Raw genomic sequence first — 22,623 nt, 5'->3', positions numbered from 1 at the left:
ATGGAGCTTGAATGGGAGGTTCTTCCGCAGTCAACGTATTCTCCGGACCTGGCCCCAAACGATTACCATCTGTTCCGATCGATGCAATACGCTTTGAAGATACATATTTCCATAATTACGGTAAAGTTGAAAATTGGATTGCTAAATGAATTGGCTCAAAAGACAGACCGTTCTTTTGTCGCGAAATTCAACTTCTGCCAGAAAAGTAGAAAAAAGTTATAGCTTCCGGAGGCAAATACATTGATTGATGTATTCACACATTTTGTTATTGAAATAAATGCTGAAGAAATACAAAAAGCAGCGGCTTTCAATGTAACCTCCTGATATAATCAGAAAATTGTTAAGCATGAAATAATCATGTCTATTAGAATTTAATTTGATACCGTGCTATTTTTAATCATTGCTTAGATTAATTGGAGTTGGTGAAAGTCACCCTAAGACGACAATATAATACTGAATAATTAACAAATTCTTAACTAGCAAAATTTTCCTGGTAATACACTCCAACTAATTATATCGCCGACATGCGATTCAACATACTGATGTTAAGCGGCGGCTGATAATCTCGCCCAAATACTACGACAGTTACAAAAAACGACTAAGATACGGAATTCTCACATTGCGATTGATTGCGTGGCAAGACAGATTGCGACAAGCATCGTGAAGCGATAGCAGCCGCAATTTTCGCGCTTTTAAAAATCGGCAACGGCACAGTTCTTTTTTTCTCAAAACAATACGCGGTTATATAAACTGATCATCTTATCAACTCGGAAAATCTCGCCTGTCCTTGCTCTAATAGCTGCACTGTTCGCTTTCTCACCACATCATAGTGTTCTTATTCAATTGCTGGGACACCCCGTACAGTGACGAACTGACAACCGAATGGGAGCTTGCAGGATCCAAGATTTCCAGTGATCGATGTGACTCTTGAGCACCGTGGCACGCTGTATCGATATTAGGCGTCGTATTTTGTGTTTTTTATTTCTGCTTTCCTCATTCGACAACATTCTGTTGGCTCCTAACTTTGACGGGTCTTCATAAAACTAGTCTGTTGCATAAAATACTTCATGGTACGAGCTTGTTCTTCATGGTACGAGCTCGTAGCTTGTTCTCTACCGGAGTTCCATGTCCAAAACAACTTTTTTTCCGTTTTTTATTATCACGGTCAGCGATACGGGACTCCACGTTTATACCACGCGTAGAGTGTCTACTCTCACTCGTTAGTCGTCTTTCCATTCGGACTGTTCTTCACAAAAAAACACCCACTTACAGACGTAAAAGTATCAAAAAAATGTTCAATAGTATATAATAAATTCGGGTCATTAATTTGTGATTAACACCGAAATAATAGTAAATCCAAAAAAGAACCCTCAAATAAGTATACACTCAGAATAATGTAATTCCTAAATGAAAGTGCCTTCAGAACAGTGTAATCCCTAAATAAAGGTATCTTCTTATGGGATACACTAGAAATAGTGAGAAATTAAAGAATTTTCACCCAAAAAATATAACATAAGTTATACGTATGATATTATATTTTTTGGGTCGCTAAATACATTTTTACTTGTCTGAAACTGTAGGAAAATAGTCAAAATTTGCTTTAAAGTGATCAAAATTTGTCATTTTGATCATCCTATTAACATAGCAAATGACAATCGAAATAAAAGTCACAACTATTTGAGAGCACTACTATAAATCATACCTATTAACAGTTACACCTAGCCAATATTCAAATGTTTGACGATAACACCGAAATAGTACACAAAATGAACGTCACATCTAACTATTTGATGTACTTGCAATGGTACCAAAATTAATAAAACCTCAACTGATATCTAAGTTAACGGTCAACACCAAAAATTTCGGGGTATTTTTCATAAAAGATGACTGAGTCCTGATCCACTCGTTTTAGTACTATCTCTTTGTTTCCCTTCTAATCACATAATTTTCTTCTGATGGTATCGTCTGGCAAAAATGCGTAGGTCTACGGTTTTATAGCGAATTCAGCGCACATGCACCAATACTACTCTGGCTTCCCTGACATGATGCAAATACAAAACTGCTTCCGTGTAGCATTAGATAGATATAATCGATCTTGGTGCAGTGTTAAATTAGTACAGCACTGAAGCCATAGATATTGTATATCTAGACTATGTATTCGGGGAATGGAAGTGGAGCTTACGTAGAAAAGGATCTTTCTTGCTCCCGATAGAAGGGGAATAAGGAAGGCAGTTGCTAACAACAGTACAGCGGTTGTACTTGTACATACCTCGGGATGAGCTGAAAGCACGGTGATCTAGGTTAATCACTATATCGGAAAAAAAACAGTGGCTATACTGTCGTATAGGTTACGCAGAACTAAAACGTTGATTCGACGTCGATGAGAGTTGAATTAACGTTGATTCAACGTTTCACCGACCATTTCAACGTCAAATCAACGTCGAATCAACGTTATGGTTCTGACTGGATTAGACGGCCGAAAAGTCGTTAAATATAGAAAGAGAGAGCATATTTTGGGGTACCATTAGGTGCGTTCACGACACTCAACAGTTGCGCAACTGTTGAATAATTCGTCAACGTTATTAGTCTGAATGTAAGAATTTAACAGTAAGGACCAATAGTTACTAATCGCTCACTGAGCGGTTTTCTCCGCTGAACGCACCCATTCTGTCTTCGTCTGATAATGTTTGGAGTGGAGATTACGTATATCGTTCTATTCCCTTCTACCTACCTTTTTCGTTTTTCACCAAACTCTTCTTTGCCCTACCACGCGTCTTTAGAAAAAGACCTGTACAGCAACTATCTCTTTCTAATTTTTGACGCGTTCTAACAAAGGGAGATGTTGCGACCGCGCAATCTAGGTATTATATGTCTATGTTAGCAACTGCTCTTCCCCTATTCCCCTTCCATCGAGAATGTTCGAGAGAGAACGCACAGACACAGTGCATCCTTTTCTACGTGAGCTCTACCCCATTTCTCGAACACGCAGTCTAGATATACTATGAAGCAAATTCATCTAATGTAGAATACAGACTGAGATACGCTTTCTTAAAGATTTAGTTTATATAAAAAATATATGGACATAATTATAAAGAATTTTGTTTTTGATCAAACTGTATTACACGTTAAACTGTATTACACATTAGTTATTACACATTAATATTTCTAATAATCCATTTACAATAATATACTCCTCTCATTCTTTACCATTTTACGTATTAATTTCTCCCGTTTTTTAATTACAGCTTTGTTTTTAACTAGGTTGCATTTAAAACGAAATATGTGTATAACGGTGTTAAAGAAAAAAGGAATGAAATTTCAAAAATTTAAAGCTAGTCTAATTAAAAAAAAATAAAAAAGTCAAACTATTAGGTGTACAAATGAATAATCCAATTTTTTCAGCTACATTCAAGGTTAATTTTAAAAGAAAGTAAATTAAATTGTTCAATCAAAGTATTCGCCGTTGCTTTCTATAACTTTAAGCCATCTTTCAGGCAGCTGATGAATTCCATCTCGGAAAAATGTTACGTCTTTGGACACGATAAAGTCGTCAAGCCATTTTCGGATCTCATCCACTGATTGGAAGTGCATATCGGACAAGGCGTGTTGCATCGACCGGAACAAGTGATAATCGGATGGTGAATCGGATGGTGAATACGGTGCTGCAAGACGTCCCAGCCAAGACTCATTATGGTGTCTTTTGTATTGGAAGTAATATGTGGCCTGGCATTGTTATGCAACAATTTCACTGGACGTTCTCCTTTGCTAGTATACGGGCGTTTTCGTTTCAATTCTTGACTCAAGCAGATTAATTGACGTTGGTAGCAGTCCGCAGTAACTGTTTCACCCGGTTCCAACAACTCATAATAAAGCACGCCCTTGATATCCCACCAAATGCAGAGAAGAATCTTCTTTCCGAAGCGATTGGGTTTTGCGACCGATTTTGATAATTCGCCGGGATTTACCCATGACTTTCTACGTTTCGGATTGTCATAGAGTATCCATCTCTCATCGCCCGTAACGATTTTTCACAAGAAAGACTTCCGACGCTGCTTATTGAGAAGAGAAAGACACGCTGCCACTCGTTGATTTTTGTTGGTTTCAGTGAGTTCATGCGGAACTCATTTTCCTTCTTTCTGGATCTTTCCCATCTCATGTAGGCGTTTGGAAATCGTTTGCTGCATTACTCCCAACTGTTCTGCAAGTTCTTTTTGTGTTTGTGCCGAATTCTCAGCAAGCAATTGTTCCAAATCATCATTATCGCACTTCGGAGGGCCTCCAGAGCGTTGTTTGTCGATTAGACTGAAATTACCGCTTTTAAACCACTTAAACCAAAATACGCACACATCGTACGATACAACACCTTCGCCGAGAAAGGAACAAATCGATTCACACGCATTTTGCAGCATTTTTTCTTTGTTGGAATTCGTAAAGAATGCAGTGTCGGATATGCACCTTATCTGTTTTTGACTATACTAAACTGAATACTTTTGAAGATTATGTTGGGCCTTTCGCCAAACTATATGTTCTTTTTAATAGCTATATGTCAACATTGCATAATCACAAAAGAGCGGGAAAATCTATTCAATTTAAAATTGATTTCATAACTGCTTAAAATAATTTGGATTATTCATTTGTACACCTAATAATATAACCATTAAAAAAATCAATATTTTTTATTCTTTTTTATTTTGTTTCGTTTGTTCAAATATAAATTCAACGCTACACTAGAGTAGTTTTTATCTATCGACTAGTGATTTCTCTCTCTCTCTTTCTCTCTCCCTCTCTCTCTCTTTCTCTTTCTCTGAATGCACTTGAATAGTGAATACAATTCAAATGTATGGTATTAGTAAAATTCATACTCACAAATAACCTTTACTGAGTATTATACGCTGATTGTCTTCATCTTTTGAAATCTGTTATAGGAGCTCAAAAGGAGATAAGATGTGAAAAAAAATTGCTTAATATTTTTTAGAACATTTATACAAAGACTACAAGTTTGTGTGTGATACAATATCTCGCAAACAAATAAGAGATTTTTAGGAGAAATGTTTGAAATAAAAATTGCTTGGTTTCAAGGGACACATAAGACGATGACTTGTGTTTGACTTTGAGTCTTTTTCAAAGTTACGATAAAGTGACCACAAACATTTTTCGACAGAATTATGAGATTTTATTATAGTAACTGATTTATGTCATAATTCTATATAAAAAAATAAGTAAACACATAGACACACACACACATATACATACACACATAACATCTTGAAATATAAACAGATAGTAGAATATCTAATAACGAATGTCCACATTACCTTAGAGGTTTCGCTATTGAGTATTCTATTATCCGTTTATATTTCAAGATACGCTATCCAGTTATATATATATATATATATTATTATGACCACCTGTTAATAAACAGAATAGCCGCCTCTTACCATACTGCAACAACAAGCCGCCGTGAAAGGGACTCGATAATGTTACAAAAAATATCTGCGAGTATCTTTGATCTTTGATCATGTAGAGAGTAGTGCATCCGTTTGTATAAATGTTCTGAACAATATTGAGTAAATTTTTTTCACATTTTATCTTCTTTTGGGTTCCTATATCAGCTTCCATTAAAAATGAAAACAATCGACATATAATATTTGGTAAAAGTTACTTGTCAGTGTGCACTAATGCGAACGATCAAATTCGCTATTACATTAATATTTCGGATTATCCCACGCGCAAAGAACACACGGGAACGAGACCTAATTAATTTCGTTTACCGGTAGTAAGTTAAGTATTATAACAGTTTTTTTAAAAGTAGATTTTGAAAAAGTATTATGGAATAGGTCAAGTAACGCGGAATACATTAAATAATTATGTGAAAAAGTAATTGTTGGAAGAATATCAATGGCCAAATTATCAGAAATGATTATATACAGAGTATTTCATAACTCACTGCGAGGAATTCCTGTAAACATAAAATAGATTAAGACAAATATAAAGGTTTTATACCATTTTATTATATTCATAATAATATTTTTATTTTAGTTATTTAATTTAATTGATATTATATTATATTAATTTATATTATATTATTTACAATTTAATTTATATTTTAAATTTTGTTATATTTCATAATATCGAGTTATTAATGATAGAAATCTGATGAGTGAATATGCGCCAAAATGGATGATTGGAGAAGCGTTGCAGCCATTCGGGCAAGAGTGCGGCCTAGTCGATCCAGCAACTGTTGCCGACACACGGCGAAGGGAAGAAGAACGCGCCGTCCATAGATATAGTATACTTAGACTGCATGTTCTCCCAAATTTCAAAAGAGTTAAGACAACCATCAAGAGTTGGTAGAGATGGTAGAGTTCACGTGGAAAAGAATGCAATCTGTTTTATGTCTGTACGTCCTCTGTCACACACATGATGAAAGGTAAGTAACGGGAGGCAAGTGCCATAGACATAGTATATTGCATCTCCCCTTATTCTCTTTCTCTCGCGTAAGCAAGAGAGAACGTACAGACATAAAACAGAGTACGTACATCCTTTGCTACGTGAGTTTAAAAAGATGTACCTTTTCTATGTGAACATACAGTTTAGGTATACTATATGTCTATGGTACCGCTATTCGTGTTTTATCTCGCCGTTCCTACGTCTTGAATTGACTTTTTCCTAGATGTAGCTGTGTATAAATGAGTGAAGCCGAAACTTATTATCACTTGTTCCTATGCAAACAGCTACCATAATTTCCATGTCCATAATTTCTTCCAGAAAATAATTGGGCATCATAAAACTGATCAGAAGTATAGTTGTGGGAATGAATAAAATACAAAAATGAGAAATATCAGTGAGGAAAAGTGCAATAGGCGAATAGTAATATTTAACGATACGAACCTATGTCGATAAAAAATTCGTAGTAGCAGCTCGAGATGAAATTCGAAGTATTTATTTATAACAGACAAAAGATAGTAGGATTCTTCAACTTCCTTGCGATGTATATCAAGTAATACGATTGCCAGCGGTATGTCAATTTTGAAGCTTCACATCTTGAAAATGGCTTGCGTAAAAAACCGAAGTAGATAGTGTTTTGAAAACGTCTTGACAAAGGCTACAAAATTATGTAATAAAAACTTAAGATGATGCCATTTAAGAAAACGTGGATCATGTTAACCTGGTCTTGAAAAGGTCACGCAAGATCAATCAAGTCCATATTTTCATCATGGTCCCTTTCTTCAAATCATACAACTTTTCTCTGAAACATTTCTCCCATATTTCTCGCGATATTTGCATGCGGCATTTAAAATGGGACATCCTATATATACAGAATATCCCAAAACAATGGTATCAGCACTAGTGAATGGATAGAGAACGGATTAAGGCAAACAAAAAAGTCCCATATCGTTGCGATATTCGCAGTAATTACTAAGTTATTAATTATAGAAATCTGACAAATGAGCGCGCGTCGAAATGAATGATTGGAGGAGCATTACAGCCACTCGGGTTACAGCGCGATCCAGTCGATTTAGGAACTGTTGCTGGCACGCAGCGAGGAAAAGGACAATGCATTGCTATTCAACTATGCGCTAGCTTTATTCCGCTGCTTCTACGTCTCGCTGCGCGCCGGCAACGGTTGCTGGGTCAACTGGACCGAATTCTTGCCTAGATGGCTGCAACACTTCTCCAATCATCCATCTCGGTTCACACTCAATCGTCAGATTTCTGTCACTCGATAAATATATAATAATAACTCGATAATTATTGCAAATATCGCAAAACGATACGGACTTAGGGGAAGGTTGCTATCGATGGGCCACTTAAACAAAACATTCTATAAAATCGTCAAATTTGTCAATTTTACAGTTTTGTGCATATTAATGTAAATATTACTTTTTATACTACACATATATCTAGAAATAGCCGTTATAATTATGAAATATTAAGTAAATATTAAAAAAATAAAAATAAATGTCGTTGGCCCAATGAAGGAAACTGGTTACCTTCATTGGGCCGGGGAGTTTCTATGCATACGCCGGTTGCTATTTTATTTTTTTAACACAATATCACCTTAATACAAGCTAATAAATTGTTTAAAACTATTTTGAGCATGATTCGTAAATATAAAAAGCTGATTAGAACCCAACACAGACCACAGAAAATACATTGAAACATATTAATGATAACTTGCCATTATTCACACGGAATCATTAAATACTACTTTAAAATCAGGAATAGGATTTTTGTTTACTGTTTTGTATCCATAAAATAATGTGAAAATCTACGAAATAACATTGAATTTTGTTTATTAGAAATAATTTAAATGGAAATGAGAATTTGAGGATAATTTATAAATTGTATAAAAAGAACAATAACCATACCTTGAAAACTTTAAAATCGCACAAAATAATTAAATTATTACTAATATTATTAATCTTACACAAATTACTCCATCAAACAAATACAATGGTTGTCACAAAACGAAAAAATTGTTGTACAGTCTTAAAAAAGAGACATACCATAATGAGAAAATGAGATCGTTATCTAATTATCGATTTAATTACTCGTGATAGGCTTTTACTAAATCAGATACAACGACATTTTATTGTACAACTCGAAGAAGTCGAAGAAATATTAGGCTCGATATGGTTTCCATGGTTGGGCCACCAGCCCATTCATAGCAACTCGGGCTAGCTCATTGAAGGCAACTAGCAGACGATATGTAATACGTCCGTGACTTCGGTTATAACAAAGTGAACTTCCAATGTTAATATGGCTAAATAACGCTGATTTAATACAGTTTTGAATATTATCAATAACAACTAAAACACTATTAACGTCTCACTGATATCCATATTTTGTTAACACTGATAAATTAGAAGAAAAGTACAAAAATCTTACTTTCTTGTATAGGAACCTTGTTTGTGCGTGGATCAACTCACAGTCAAGATGGCGATTTTCAAGCTTCATATAGTACACTAAACAGTCAATAGATAGCACTGTCAATAACAACAGAATAATGGAGGTGGCTCATCGAAGGAGCCGGTCCAATGATAACAACCTTCCCCTATATGTTTGTCTTAATCTGCTCTATATCTCTATGAATTTTTTGTACTGAGTTATTGGACACACTGTATATGTTTATTATTGTATTATTACTATTTACTTCATATACCTTAATAAATTAATATCATTAAATATTATTATTTAATGAACTTAAAATTCTATATCTTTATAAATAAATGTACAGGCAGGAAGCAAGGGACAATATATAGGTGTCGAACGTGCAACTGCACGTGCTAAATGTAAAGTTTTCTGTATGAAATTGCATAATAAAGTATTATATCGTGAAAACCATATACATATATAGTTGAATTTAGAAAAAATGCTCTATTTCTTTTGTTATTATGAGGATATAAACGCTCTTAAAAATAAAACAAGAAAATATGTTTGGCAATAAACAATTTCGTTAAATTTTTGTTTATCACTTTGTAAACCTGAACTTACCATTAACATTTTTGTTTTAAACATTTTTTTTATCTATTGTAGTTTAAGAGTAATATGCTAAAAACTGGAAGCGCTCTTTTAGTTTTGAATTTAAAAATCTTATTTTTAAAGATCAATAATATACGAATGAAACATATCATTATTCATATATTGAATTACTTTACATATCAATAAAAGCTCACCTAATTTAAAATATTAGGTTCAGAATGTGTTCTCTTCCAGGTAGAAAAATGATTAATAAATATAGATCAAAAAACCTAAACTTTCAAAGTTATAACCATTTTTCAATTTTGTAACGTAAGATATTTGCATTACCAAATTTTCATATCATATATAAGCAGAAGAAAGTCCTTATGCAATTAATGGGACAAACCATAAAAAAAATATTTCTTTTCTTTAAATGTATGGATTTCCAGGAATAAAAAATCATATATGAATTTTATCTATAAATGGCCATTAATAAAGCATAATCATATATGTCCACAACGAAAAAAGTATTGTCATACAAATATAATCGAAGTAAATGTTTATGTTTCTAATAGCACATGATGTCAACGTTTATTAGAATAAAACTATTTCTTCCTTTTTTTCATTTGATATTATTCTTTTTTCATAAGGATATATATGATTATACAAGATGTTTGATAACTCATACAGCCATAGTTAATGTGAACATAGAACTGATTGAGATAAAGAAGAAAGTCAAACATCATTTCGCGATATTCGTAATAATTATCGAGATATTAATTATAAAAGTCTGACAAATGAGCGCGCGCCGAGATGGTATTAAAAAAGCATTACAGCCGTTCGGGCTATAGCGTGGCCTGGTCGATCTATTATAGCAACTATTGCCGACGTGCGACAAAACGTAAAAACGGCGAAATAAGACACGAGTACACAGCGCGTTTTCCTTCCTCTTGTCGCCGATACCACTTAATGGATCGATTGAGTCGCGCTATAGCCCGAGTAGCTGTAATGCTTCTGCAATAATATCTCAGTGCACGCCCGTTCGTTAGATTTAATAACACAGGTCTACAAAAAATGGGATCATGATTGTTGTTGGGCAGCTGGGGGTCGTTTCCCAAGTAATTTTCTGCGTAGAATCCGAATCCGAGGTCAGAATTGGCCCATCACGTCAGGATTTTGAGATATTTGAGGTTATATACTCGAAAAATGGCTTTTTGGACTACTTTTGAGGTTATGTATAGGACGCACAAAATTTTTTAGCTCTTTTCTTCTAATTGCATCATTTAATATTACTCTTTCCCTTCAAAATGAGCTGTCGAATGGTCATCTACGATTTTTCCTTGCAAAGTTACAGCCATTTTAAGATAACATGATGAATTTCAAACCCTGCGCCGTTATAGCCCAACAACCTCATGAGCATTCACATTAAACCTGTAAACTTTGAACTATAAACTCGAAAACCTGGACTGAAAACTGTATATATGGATTTTTGGGGTCGCTGATTACGAATCTGATCTCAGATCGATCCCAAACCTATTATAATAGGATTGTGTTTACATTGGGTCTATGCATAATTCCGTAGCGAAAATCGAATAAATTTCAAACGCAAAGTATTTAGCAAAAAAAGCGATTTTAATCAACTAAATATGTTCCATTCTGTTTAATGACTTTCTGCCATCTCTTCACGAGCTTCATTATCCCTCTTTCATAGAAGTCCTGAGATCTTTGGGCAAAGAAGTCATTCAAATAGTTTTTGAGGACGTCCAGGGAACTAAAGGTTTTATTATTCAAATTATTCTGTAGCGCCCGGAACAAGTGATAGTCTGAAGGTGCAAGGTCCGGACTATACGATGGGTGCACCAAAACATCCCACCCAAGCCGCAATAACTTTTGCCGGGTCATCAAAAAAATGTGTGATCTAGCGTTGTCCTGGTGGAACACAACGCCCTTTCTGTTCGCCAATTCGGGCCGCTTCTGATCGATTGTTCGCTTTAATTTGGCCAGTTGTGAGCAGTACTTGGTCGAATCAATCGTTTTGTTGGGTAGCAGCAGCTCATAATAGACGATTCCTTTCCAATCCCACCAGATACAGAGAGCATGACCTTCTTCGAGTGTGATCCAGCCTTTGCGACCGTCTGAGCAGCCCCGCGTTTTGACCATGATCTTTTTCGACTGACATTGTTGTAGACAATCCACTTTTCATCGCCAGTGATCATCCGCTTTAAAAATGGTTCGTTTTGATGGCGTTTGAGCAGTAAATCGCAAGCTGAAATTCGGTCTATTAAATTCTTTTCTCTCAGTTCGTGCGGCACCCAAACATCAAGCTTGTTTATCATCGCAAGCTTCCGTAAATGCCTCGAAACAGTTGATTGGTGAATGTTGAGGTTATGTCCGATCTCTGTACTCGTCAAATGCCGGTCAGAGTCGATTAAAGCCTTGATTTGATCGACATCAGTAGTGACTGGCTGACCAGAGCAAGGAGCATTTTGAAGATCAAAATTTCCGCAACAAAATTTCGCAAACCACTTCTGATACACACTTTCGCTTATGGCATTCTCTTCGTACACGGCGCATATCTTTTTGTGAGTTTGCGACGCGGTTTTGCCTTTTCGGAAATAAAAAAGCAAAATGCACCAAAAATACACGTTTTTTCCTTCCATGTTCAAAATATAATTAAAATATAATTAATAATCAAAATATAATTAAACTTCGTATATGTCACGATCTCGATGAATACTTTCTTAAAATGTCGGCACGAATTTCTGCTTTCACTTAATGTACGACACTTCATATGTTTGATACATGTGCGAGCGGAAAAACAACTGCGAACGACATCTGTTGGAATTTCGCTACGGAATTATGCATAGACCCAATATCGCAAAACGATATGGGACTTTTATGTTTGTCTTAATCCGCTCTGCATCTTCACGAGTTCCTTATTGCAAATTATGGGATACTTTATATATAGGATATATAGTAACTCATGTAAACCTAACCAATAAAGGCATAGGTAAAGACCACGTTATGGTAATAGGTAGCGCATTCAGCCAGACGTATAACATAAGTATGTCAACAATCATTGCGTTCAGCGGAGAAAACCGCTCAGTGAGTGATTAGTGACTAAATAAATACGATTTCACTTAAAATTTATACATACCTGTTCAATACCTTGCAAAAGACGCATTCCCATTTAAATGACTTGCACTATGTATCTATCCTTCCGCTGCTGATTTTTCAAAATGTAAGAATTGGGTGCGTTCACGACACTCAACGGTTGAGCAACTGTTGAATAATTTGTCAACGTTATTGGTCTGAATGTAAGAATCTAACAGTAAGGACCAATAGTCACTAATCGCTCATTGAGCGGTTTTCTCCGCTAAACGCAATGATTGTTGACATACTTATGTCCTACCACGTATATTTCATTTCTCGCCTTTCATTGTGAGTTATTGTGCAGGCATGCTCCGCAGGCGGAGCAGCAGCTCTCATCTTTCTCGAGTCGGGATGCGTCCCGAAAGTCATTAAAAAAAAAGTGACAACCTTCATGTCTGCGACCGTATATATGTTTTTTTTTTAAATCGTGTAAACGCTAAAACAATATACGATTTCTAGAATATGCGTACCAGAAACGCATAACACTTCTGATTGGTTACGCAGTTACGCATTACGCGAAAAATATGGGACGTCACCTTAAGGATACATTCACACCTGGGTAGAAAAGCAGAAAGGCAGCAGCCAATCACAAATGGCGCTGATAGTCTATTTCTCTCTTGCGAGAGTTTTTCTCTGTGGCTTAGTTTCCATTGTAGTCGTCAATTCGGTTCTACTTCGATGCAGGATCGAATTAGGGTACTGTTTCCAGTGGAAGCAGAGTAGAAGTGAGGAAGATCCAATAAGAATTGATATTTCAGTAGAGCCAACTTAAGTGATCATATATTTCTTGTTCGGAATATCTTGTTGTTGACATTTATTTTATATAAATGTAACTGCTTACCTGAATAATTTTAATAATATGAGATAAATGTCATGGCAATAACGTTTCGTAAAGGAATGCTTGCACTTTAGATTATATGAAAGTTATCTTGTAGTCGTCACCAATTTCTCTAGTGATTAAGAAATGTTAGTACTATGTACTTCCAATTAGTTTCAACCGTTTCCATCGATTAAATTTGGGTATCAATTTGCTGACACTCCGATAAAATTTGTGGATCGAAGCGGGAGTGACATGAGCTTAGTAAGACGCGTTTCCATCGGCTTAAATTTAGTTCTACGCTGCAGCAGATGCGAAGTAATTCTTCGGTGGAAACTAAGCCTCTGTCACTCTCTTGGCTGCTGTCTTCCTGCTTTCTGTTTTTCTCCCCAGGTATGAATGCGCTCTTAGACTACGAGAGATCTAGCTCGTGACGATGGTCCGCAAGTTATCAATGTTTTAGGAATAGTTGTTATTAATCTTTACATAAATTTAGGAAAAACTGAAAGAACTTCAGATATTCCACGTATCACAATAAGTAGGATTTTGACAAATCATCATTTTCAAGCACTCTAAAGAGATCAAATATTCATCAAATACCCATCTTTAGTGTTGATCGTGGATAATGCTACGAACAGGGCTACACCTATTCACGCACATGTAAGCGCAAGTACATGCGCACATATGTACACAACACATAAATTCACAAACATTATTGTTGATTGAAATTAATAAAGTTATATTCTTTATTGCTAAGTAATTCTTAAACTATTGGACTTAGAACATACATGTTTTAGATATTTTCTATACAGAATTCTACAATTTTGTTAGAAGCTGCTATAAAAAAAAAAAAGTATCATTTTTTATCTAACAAGGAAACACATGGAAGTGTTTGAAGTGCTCCTCCGCTTTGGATCAGCTTAAAATATATAGTAATTGAGACCAAAATAAGGGATATGAATCTTTTTATATATGTTCAATCGGCCTTTAAAGGAGTGAAATAACCCTTTGAAAAAAATTCATATTTTTCTTTCGGAGTATGCATCATCAGAAGTATAAGAAATAGAAAAAAATTTGCTGAATAAAAATGCAATAGTATGAAGAATATTTCGCAACAGCATTCTCAATTAAAAAAAAAATATTAAAATTTTAAATATAGCCCCATTACTTATCAATGTTTTTCATAATCTAAAAATTTTATTCTCACTAAATGAAAGAATATTTTATACCGAATCCAGCTGTATGTAACAATGCTATTTTCTGACATACGAGTTTTTGAAAAAATAAATAAGAACACTTCCATATACCAGTGACGCATGCGCAGTCGCCTATTTCACTTGATAAATATACGCAATACGTCCTCTTCGAACTTCTTCATAATAAGAAACGATTAATATTGATATGCAAAATATGTAATCATAAAACATTTCAATATAACAATAACAATAATAATAATACCAATTATTTTATATACAACAATAGTCATATATTTCCAAACTTTATCTTTATAATAATATGTACTCTTTCTGAAAATGAAATGTTTTTTATGAGAAGTTTACATATCTATTTTTGTAATATGTGACGTAATTATTACGGAAGCAATATACGGAAATGTAAGATCGATCATATTTATTAGGTGTTTCGGTTAATTTCCATTGTTCTTTATCGCTTGAAAAACACATTTATTTCAGTTACAAAATAAATTGATTAATTGATATAAATAATTGATTAATTAATCAAAATATTTTCCATCGTTTTGTATTACTTTTTCCCATCTTTCTGGTAAGAAATAAGTTCCGCGACGATAGAACGACTCAGGTTTTGAAACAATCTATTCCACCCACTTTCGGACTTCTTTGTAATTTTGAAAGCGTGTGTCTTGAAGTCTATGCTGCATTGAATGGAACAAATGAGGATCAGACGGGGCAAGTTTGGAAAATACATGGTATGCGGAAGAATCTCTCATTCGGGCTTTATCAGTGTTTCCTTGACATTTTGCAACATGTGGCCGGTTATTATCGTGCAACAGAATTACTTTTCTTTCGGTGTGTGTCTTTCGTTGTGGTCGTTTTTGATCTAATGGTAGTTTCGAACTGTATAATTGTTGTCGGTACCGGTCAGCCGTAACAATTTCATTCGGTTTTAATAGCTCATAATACATAACACATTTTTTGATCCCACCAAATATGGAGCAATGTCTTATGACCATAAATATTACGTTTTGACGCTGATGTAGATGGTTGACCTGGATCTACCCATGATTTTTTACGTTTAAGATTATCATGACGGATCTACTTCCCATCACCAGTGACAATCCGGTACAAAAAACTCTTTTTTTCTTCCTAGCAATCAGAGCAGTGACAATGGATATACAGTTCAGCATGTTCGATTTGGTCAGTTCATATGGCACCCATTTTCCTTCCTTTTGAATTTTTCCTATTGCATGTAAACGGTGAGAAACTGTTGAAACTGCAACATTTAGTGCTTTAACCAATTCCTTGAGTGTTTGAGATTGATTTTGGTCCAATAATACTTGCAATTCGGCGTCTTCAAACTTTTTTGGCTGATGTGGACGTTCCTTGTCTTTCACATAAAAATCACCAGTTTTGAATCATCAAAACCAATCTCTATGTTGTTTCTGATGGAGCAGAATCATCATAAGTTTCCTCTATTTCGATGTGCTTCAGCTGCAGTTTTCTTTATATCAAAGTAGTGGAGGAAAACATATCGAAAAAAACTTATTGCGTTCCATTTTGAATTGATTTAAAAACAATATTATTGCTTGCAAAAGTAAACCTTGGTGACTGAATTCTGTTGAAAAACATTTAATCTTTAATATAGCATGAGTTCCAGCTGTCACAATAAAAATTCAGCTGTTCACTACATTTGCAGCTAGAGTCATTTAAATGTGAACAGCAGAAATTAACCAAAACACCTAATTTAACGCGTTGTATGTTCAGCAAAATATTCCGCGCGTACATTAACACTGTCAAATTGTACAACATAGAAGCTTTGTTTACCCAATTTATAATATAATATATTTTTATATATGCGATATGATACGATCAAGCGTAAATTTTAATATACAGGATGTCCCAGAACAATAGTACTGGAGCTCGTGGAGACATAGAACAGATTAAGGCAGATCAAAAATCTCATACTGTTTTACTATATACGCAATAATTTTCGAGTTATTAATTATAGAAATCCGAGGAGTGAGCGTACGCCGAGATGAATGTTTGGAGAAGCATTATAGCCATTCGGGTAAAAGCGCGGCAGTCGATTTAGGAACTAGTTGCCGGTGTGCGATGAAAGGAAGGACAATGTATCGCTATTTGTCTATACGCTAGTCTTATTTCCCCCCAATATTGAATAGAGCCAATATTGAATAGAATAGAATAGAATAGAGCCAATATTGAATAGAATAGAATAGAATAGAGCCAATATTGAATAGAATAGAATAGAATAGAGCCAATATTGAATAGAATAGAATAGAATAGAGCCAATATTGAATAGAATAGAATAGAATAGCTAGTCTTATTTTGCTGCTTCTAGGTCTCGCCAGTAGCAGTTGCTGAATCAACAGAATTGTTTGAGAATTGCGCTGTAACCTAAATGGTTGTAATGCTCCTCCAATCATTCATCTCGGCGCACACTCATTTATCAGATTTCTATAATTAACTTGATAATTATTGCCAATATCGCAAAACGGTATAGGGTTTTTTTGTTCGCCTTAATCCGTTCTACGTCACGAGCTGTAGCACAATTGTTTTCTGGGACATGTTGTATAAAAATAATTTGTATTCTTTGTTACTTTGGGCTGGATTATTGGGCTGGATGTACATATTTTAAGCTTATCAAAATGGGCGGAAGACACTTCTATATGTTTCTTTATAAGAAAACAAAATTTATCTTCATATGATTTTGGCGAAGGTAGTTAAAATCCAAGATTGTCATCTATTTCTCCTCAAAATTTTATAAATTTTGTTTGGAATAGTTTTGTCTATCAAGTTCAGTTTTGAAAATATTCGTCTGATCTGTTTAAAATGGGATACACACACACATACACACACAAGGTAATTATTTGAAAAGTTTCCATCTCAATATTATCTAAAGTTTGCATTGTATGAAGAAATGTTTTATGTAAAAATTTAGGGTTTGTAGAGGATATATGATGGTAATATATATAACAATATAGCGGTTTTCATGGTTATTCCAAAAATAACTTTTTATATGTAAATATATACAGGGTGTCTCAGACTATCTGAATAATCTCTCATGAAGACGTAGAGTGGGTCAAAACGAACACAAAAGTTTCATATCGTTTTGCAAAATCCGCAATAATTTTCAAGAAATTAATGTTAAAAGATCAAAGGGAAGCCGAGCAAAGAAAGAACATTCGAGCTAATCGAGCCGTAGCGTCGTAGCCGTGTTCAGTTTAGCTATAAAATTGGCAAAGTCATGTCGCTTTTTACAGATAAATGGCTTTACTTGTCATTAAACGCAACTAACTTCACTCCAAATCCTATAATCTTTATATCATTTGACAGCTGACATTCAAGTTTTCTGTAAAAAAAGAAAAAGTGCATCATTCCGTAAAGAATTGTTTGTTTGACATTGAGTTAAAAATGGAAAATTAAAACAAATATTTCCGCCATATTTTACTTTTTTACTTCCAAAAAGGAAAGAACGCTGTGCAAGCCCGTCAAAAGTTATGTGCTGTGTATGATAAGGAATCCTTAACAGAATGCCAATGTCAGCGTTTGCTCGTTTTCGTTCAGGAGATTTTTCTGTGAAAGATGTACCACAGTCTGGCTAATTGAGGTCGATGACGACAAAATAAAAGCATTGCTCGTATCCAACTGCCATTGTACAACACGGGAGATCGCTGAGAAGCTAAATATACATGCGAGCACTGAAAATCATTTAAAACAATTTAGATACGTCAACTCGATATTTGGGTTTTACATGAGCTTACTGAAATTCATCTCATCAAACGCTTCAATATTAGGGATTCTCTCCTGAAACGTGAGCAGAAAGATCTATTTTTTAAACAAATGTGTGATGAAAAATGGATTGTTTACGACAATGTGGGACGAAGAAAATCGTGGAGCAAACGTAATGAATTGCCACAAAGCACTTCTAAAGTTGCAAACATTCACCGAAGGAAGATTTTGCTATCTATTTGGTGGGATTACAAGGTGGATTACAATTATTGTGTTTTCTGAATTACTTAAACGTAATCAAACAATTTATTCAGAATTGTATTGTCATCAATTGGACAAATTACACGAAGTAATCAAGCAGAAGCGCCCAGAACTGATAAATCGTAAAGGTGTTGTCTTTCACCATGGCAATGCTAGACCACATATATCGTTGGTTATCCGCCAGAAATTGTTACAGCTTAGGTGGGATGTGTTATTATACCCACCATATTCGCCTGACCTTGCATCATTAGATTACCATTTATTTCGTTCTTTGCAAAATTTCTTGAAGAGAAAAAAATTCGATTCTGATGAGGCTATAAAACTTGGATCAGTTTTTCACCAATAAGGTTCAGAAGTTCTATAAGGCCAGAATCATAAAGCTACCAAATAGATGGCAACAGGTCGTTGAATTAAACAGATAGTAAAGTTTTGTATGAAAAAATTACTTTTTATTTACATAGAAATAAAACGACATGGCTTTCTTGCCTGTCTGATATATATTTCAGTTATTTTATTTTTTAAACGTAGGGTTCGTTCACTAAAATTTTATAATTTTAAGCATCTTAAAAAAGAATCTAATGGTGATAAATCAGGGCACTTTGGTGGTCACTCAATGCACTCCGTGTCTGCCAATTCACTTACTAGGATATCGGCTGTTCGACATTGACATACATGCACTACATAGTGGTGAGGAGCCCAATCTTATTAGAAATGCATTAAATTTTTGTCTAGATGTAAGCTAATGTATTCACCTACTTGATTTTTTAATCATTGCATAATAAGAAGATTAACATTTTCAAACATAGTCAACTAAATTTTATTATTGAAATCCGTCTCTAAAAATAAAAAGCTTATACATTAGTCGTTAAACCAATATTCGTTCGACCAATATTCTAAGTAGATCGGCAAATGCGAGCCCATTCAATGGCCTCCAACGTTCTTTGATTTGTCGATATCAGATTATTTTATGGGGCGCTTGAAATTAGTCATTTACAAAATTTCGATAAATGTCATCCAGGATTTAAGAAAGAGAATAATTGAAGTATGTAAATCGATTCCTAAGACAAATTTTTCAGAACATAAGAAAAAAATTTGAAAACAATTTATTTTTTATGTAAATAAAAATGAAGAACACATTTTGGAGATGATATAAGAATGAAAAAACAAACTGTAATAGTTCTTCACACATTCTTTGTTTCTCTTTTTCTCTTCTTTCTTCTCTCTTCCTTTTTCCCTTCTTTTCCTTCTTCTTTTCTTCCTTCCTCACATTCGATCTCTCTCTCTCTCTCTCTCTCTCTCTTCTCTCCCTCTCTTCCTCTCCTTCCTCCCTTTCTCGCGTAAAAATATACATACGCGTGCGTGTTTACCATGCACACTTAAGGTCACAAGTCATGCATGTATTTCAATTTTTTCTAATATTTACTCGGTAAAGAAATTAAAAAGTCATTTTCGAAAAAACTATGAACGTAAAATTATCTGCTTTTTCAAACCTGCAATGAAAAATACCTATTTCAATTTGAGAAAACAAAGGACCTTTTTTGGAATAATCTTGATAACCGCGATCTATATATATTTTTTTAAAATAAACATGTATTTTTATTAAAGCCTTACAAATTTTATACTCAATATTTTTTCGTACAAAACATTGTACATTTCGTACAGAACATATTGTAAAACATATTGAAATGTGTCGAATCTTTTTAAATGAATATCCTGCGTGTATGCATGTATACACACACACACACACACACACACACACACACACACACACACACACACACACACACACACACACACACACACACACACACACACACACACACACACACACACACACACTATAAATAGTAAATAAGAGACGGTACTTGACGCTCGGTACTTGAGAACATTTGAAATATATATTTATATTGATATATATATTTATTAATGGTTCGTTTCCACACTCAAATCGATATTCAAATACTAATTTATTTCTGCTCTCTGAAAATATAAATACTCATCAATCTTTACGTCAACATGGAAAATGAAGTTGCATATGCATGACTTAGGTAATTACAGCTGCTTGAAAGTGGATTTGATCTTCACACGGGATCGCGCCTTCTACTTCACTACAGTTTTCATCCCCGGCATTATTCTGGTAACCAGCTCCTTCATTACATTTTGGCTCGAGTGGAATGCCGTGCCGGCACGAGTGATGATCGGTGAGTTCGCGTAACGAGTACCACCTCATATCTCAAAAATTGACGGATTTATCTCGACCTAATGTCATTAAATCACTCAAAGTAAGTTAATCAAAATGATTAACCTCGAGTGGCTCATGCACAGCGGCATGAAAAAAAATAATTGATTACATATATCGAAATACAACATATTCATGCGGTATATTTAATATAAAATAGGGAATTCAGATGAAATTGTATTATTCTCATCTTCACATCTGCTGTCTTTTCGATTGTGCCTTCTTTCTTTCTGTAGTTCTTCGACTAACTGATAGAATATCTACATAAGATGGCCAAACGATGTGCATGTAGAACTTATGAAACTGTATAATGGGATCACTATCATCAATCATGTAAGATTTTAAGTTATCAACAAAAGAAAATTAGTAAATCAGCGCGTCCAATGCAATGGGACGGCACGAATAGATGAAAACTGACTAGCCACTTGAGTCTTTTGTTAATAATAATCAGTATCGGGAGATACACAGGCTTTTATATTATACTATATTGATAACTAGAAGCTTTAATGTATTCTTTGAAAGCATATGGAATACACTGGAAAGCAAAACGGTTTTGACAGTTTTTTCCCTAATGGCATTAGTAATCCGTATAGTTGCGAATTTGAGAATTACTACTTAATACAAAGAGAAGTCTCAAGATTGTGGGATTAAATCACAGACTTCTATAGTATAACTAGATTGCTAACTCCCTCGTATACTATAGCACAACATTGACCTCAAAAAGTATGTGTTAGATAAGGGAATCAAGCATCTGCGCATGCATGAAATTGATAGTCCACAAGGAGAAGGGCTACATAAGCAATATGGCCGATGCAAATAGAGGAAATATGTTTTGATTCAACCAATCAAATGTAAATGTCGGACTACCAGGACGGTACATACTTTTTAGGGTCATGTGTTGAGTCGGAGTTAGCAATCTCGTTATACTATAAAAGTCTGTGGGTTAGAGAGACACATACAGTTGGGGTTAAAGAGACTTACTATCTTTTGTGCAAACCTTGAGCAGTGGTTCTCAAATTTTACAACTAGACTAGTTATTAACGTTTGTAAAAAACAAAAAACTGTCGAAACTGTTTTGTTTTCCAGTGTATATACAAATGTCAGTATGTGTTATATCGAAAATTATCAATCAGACGCATCACATCTGAATATTCATGTTTCATGATTGTTCGGTGAATCGGCAATAGTGCTTGAAAGTTGCTAACCTGTCACTATATATTTCTTAACCTCCCTTTATGTTAAATTTATTCTTACGTGGCAGGTCTCGGACATTCGACAAATTTTTTCTAAATATTATTCCCTCTTTTTATTAAAAGTATATATTAGATATTTGAAGGATCGACTGTCTGTATCTTTCGCGTCATACAGGTTAAGCAGGTTAAACACCAAGCTGTTAAGCTAATATAGTAAGGCGTAGTCTAAATTTAGTAAAAAATAGGGATTTCTATTTAAAAATTTTGACTGGTCCCAACACAGGCCCTAAAATCTAATAAAATCGTTTATTGGCAATAAAATCGTTTTTAACCTTTAAAAGAGGTTAAATGAAAAATCCAATCATTGGTTTGGAGCACTCTCGAAAACTCTCAAAAACCATTTTACTCCATGAATTTTACCCGATATGAAAGATATAATTAGATAATAATAAATTTCCTATTAATTTTTCCGATTTCAAGCCGTCATATTGGAACCGTCATATTGGTTTTCTGAAAAGGCCACGGTTTAAATGGAAGTACACATCCATA

General features: G+C 34.5%; 1 protein-coding gene across 15 annotated transcripts in view; it reads left to right on the top strand.

Annotated features, from left to right (window-relative positions):
• pHCl-1 (pH-sensitive chloride channel 1) overlaps nucleotides 1-22,623 on the top strand; it is a 158,295-nt gene that overhangs the window by 107,328 nt on the left and 28,344 nt on the right. For 12 of the 15 annotated variants that reach the window (XM_025305888.1, XM_025305887.1, XM_025305886.1 and 9 more), the window contains one exon: nucleotides 20,691-20,843. The exons of the other annotated variants lie outside the window; for them this stretch is intronic. In XM_025305888.1, coding sequence (XP_025161673.1) covers nucleotides 20,691-20,843 — 153 coding nt within the window. The remainder of the gene's footprint in view (nucleotides 1-20,690; nucleotides 20,844-22,623) is intronic. 15 annotated transcript variants of the gene reach the window in all.

The sequence above is a fragment of the Harpegnathos saltator genome, unplaced genomic scaffold, assembly GCF_003227715.2.
Source record: "Harpegnathos saltator strain DR-91 unplaced genomic scaffold, Hsal_v8.6 scaffold720, whole genome shotgun sequence".
NCBI lineage: Eukaryota > Metazoa > Arthropoda > Insecta > Hymenoptera > Formicidae > Harpegnathos > Harpegnathos saltator.
This window is presented reverse-complemented; position numbering and strand designations above follow the sequence as displayed.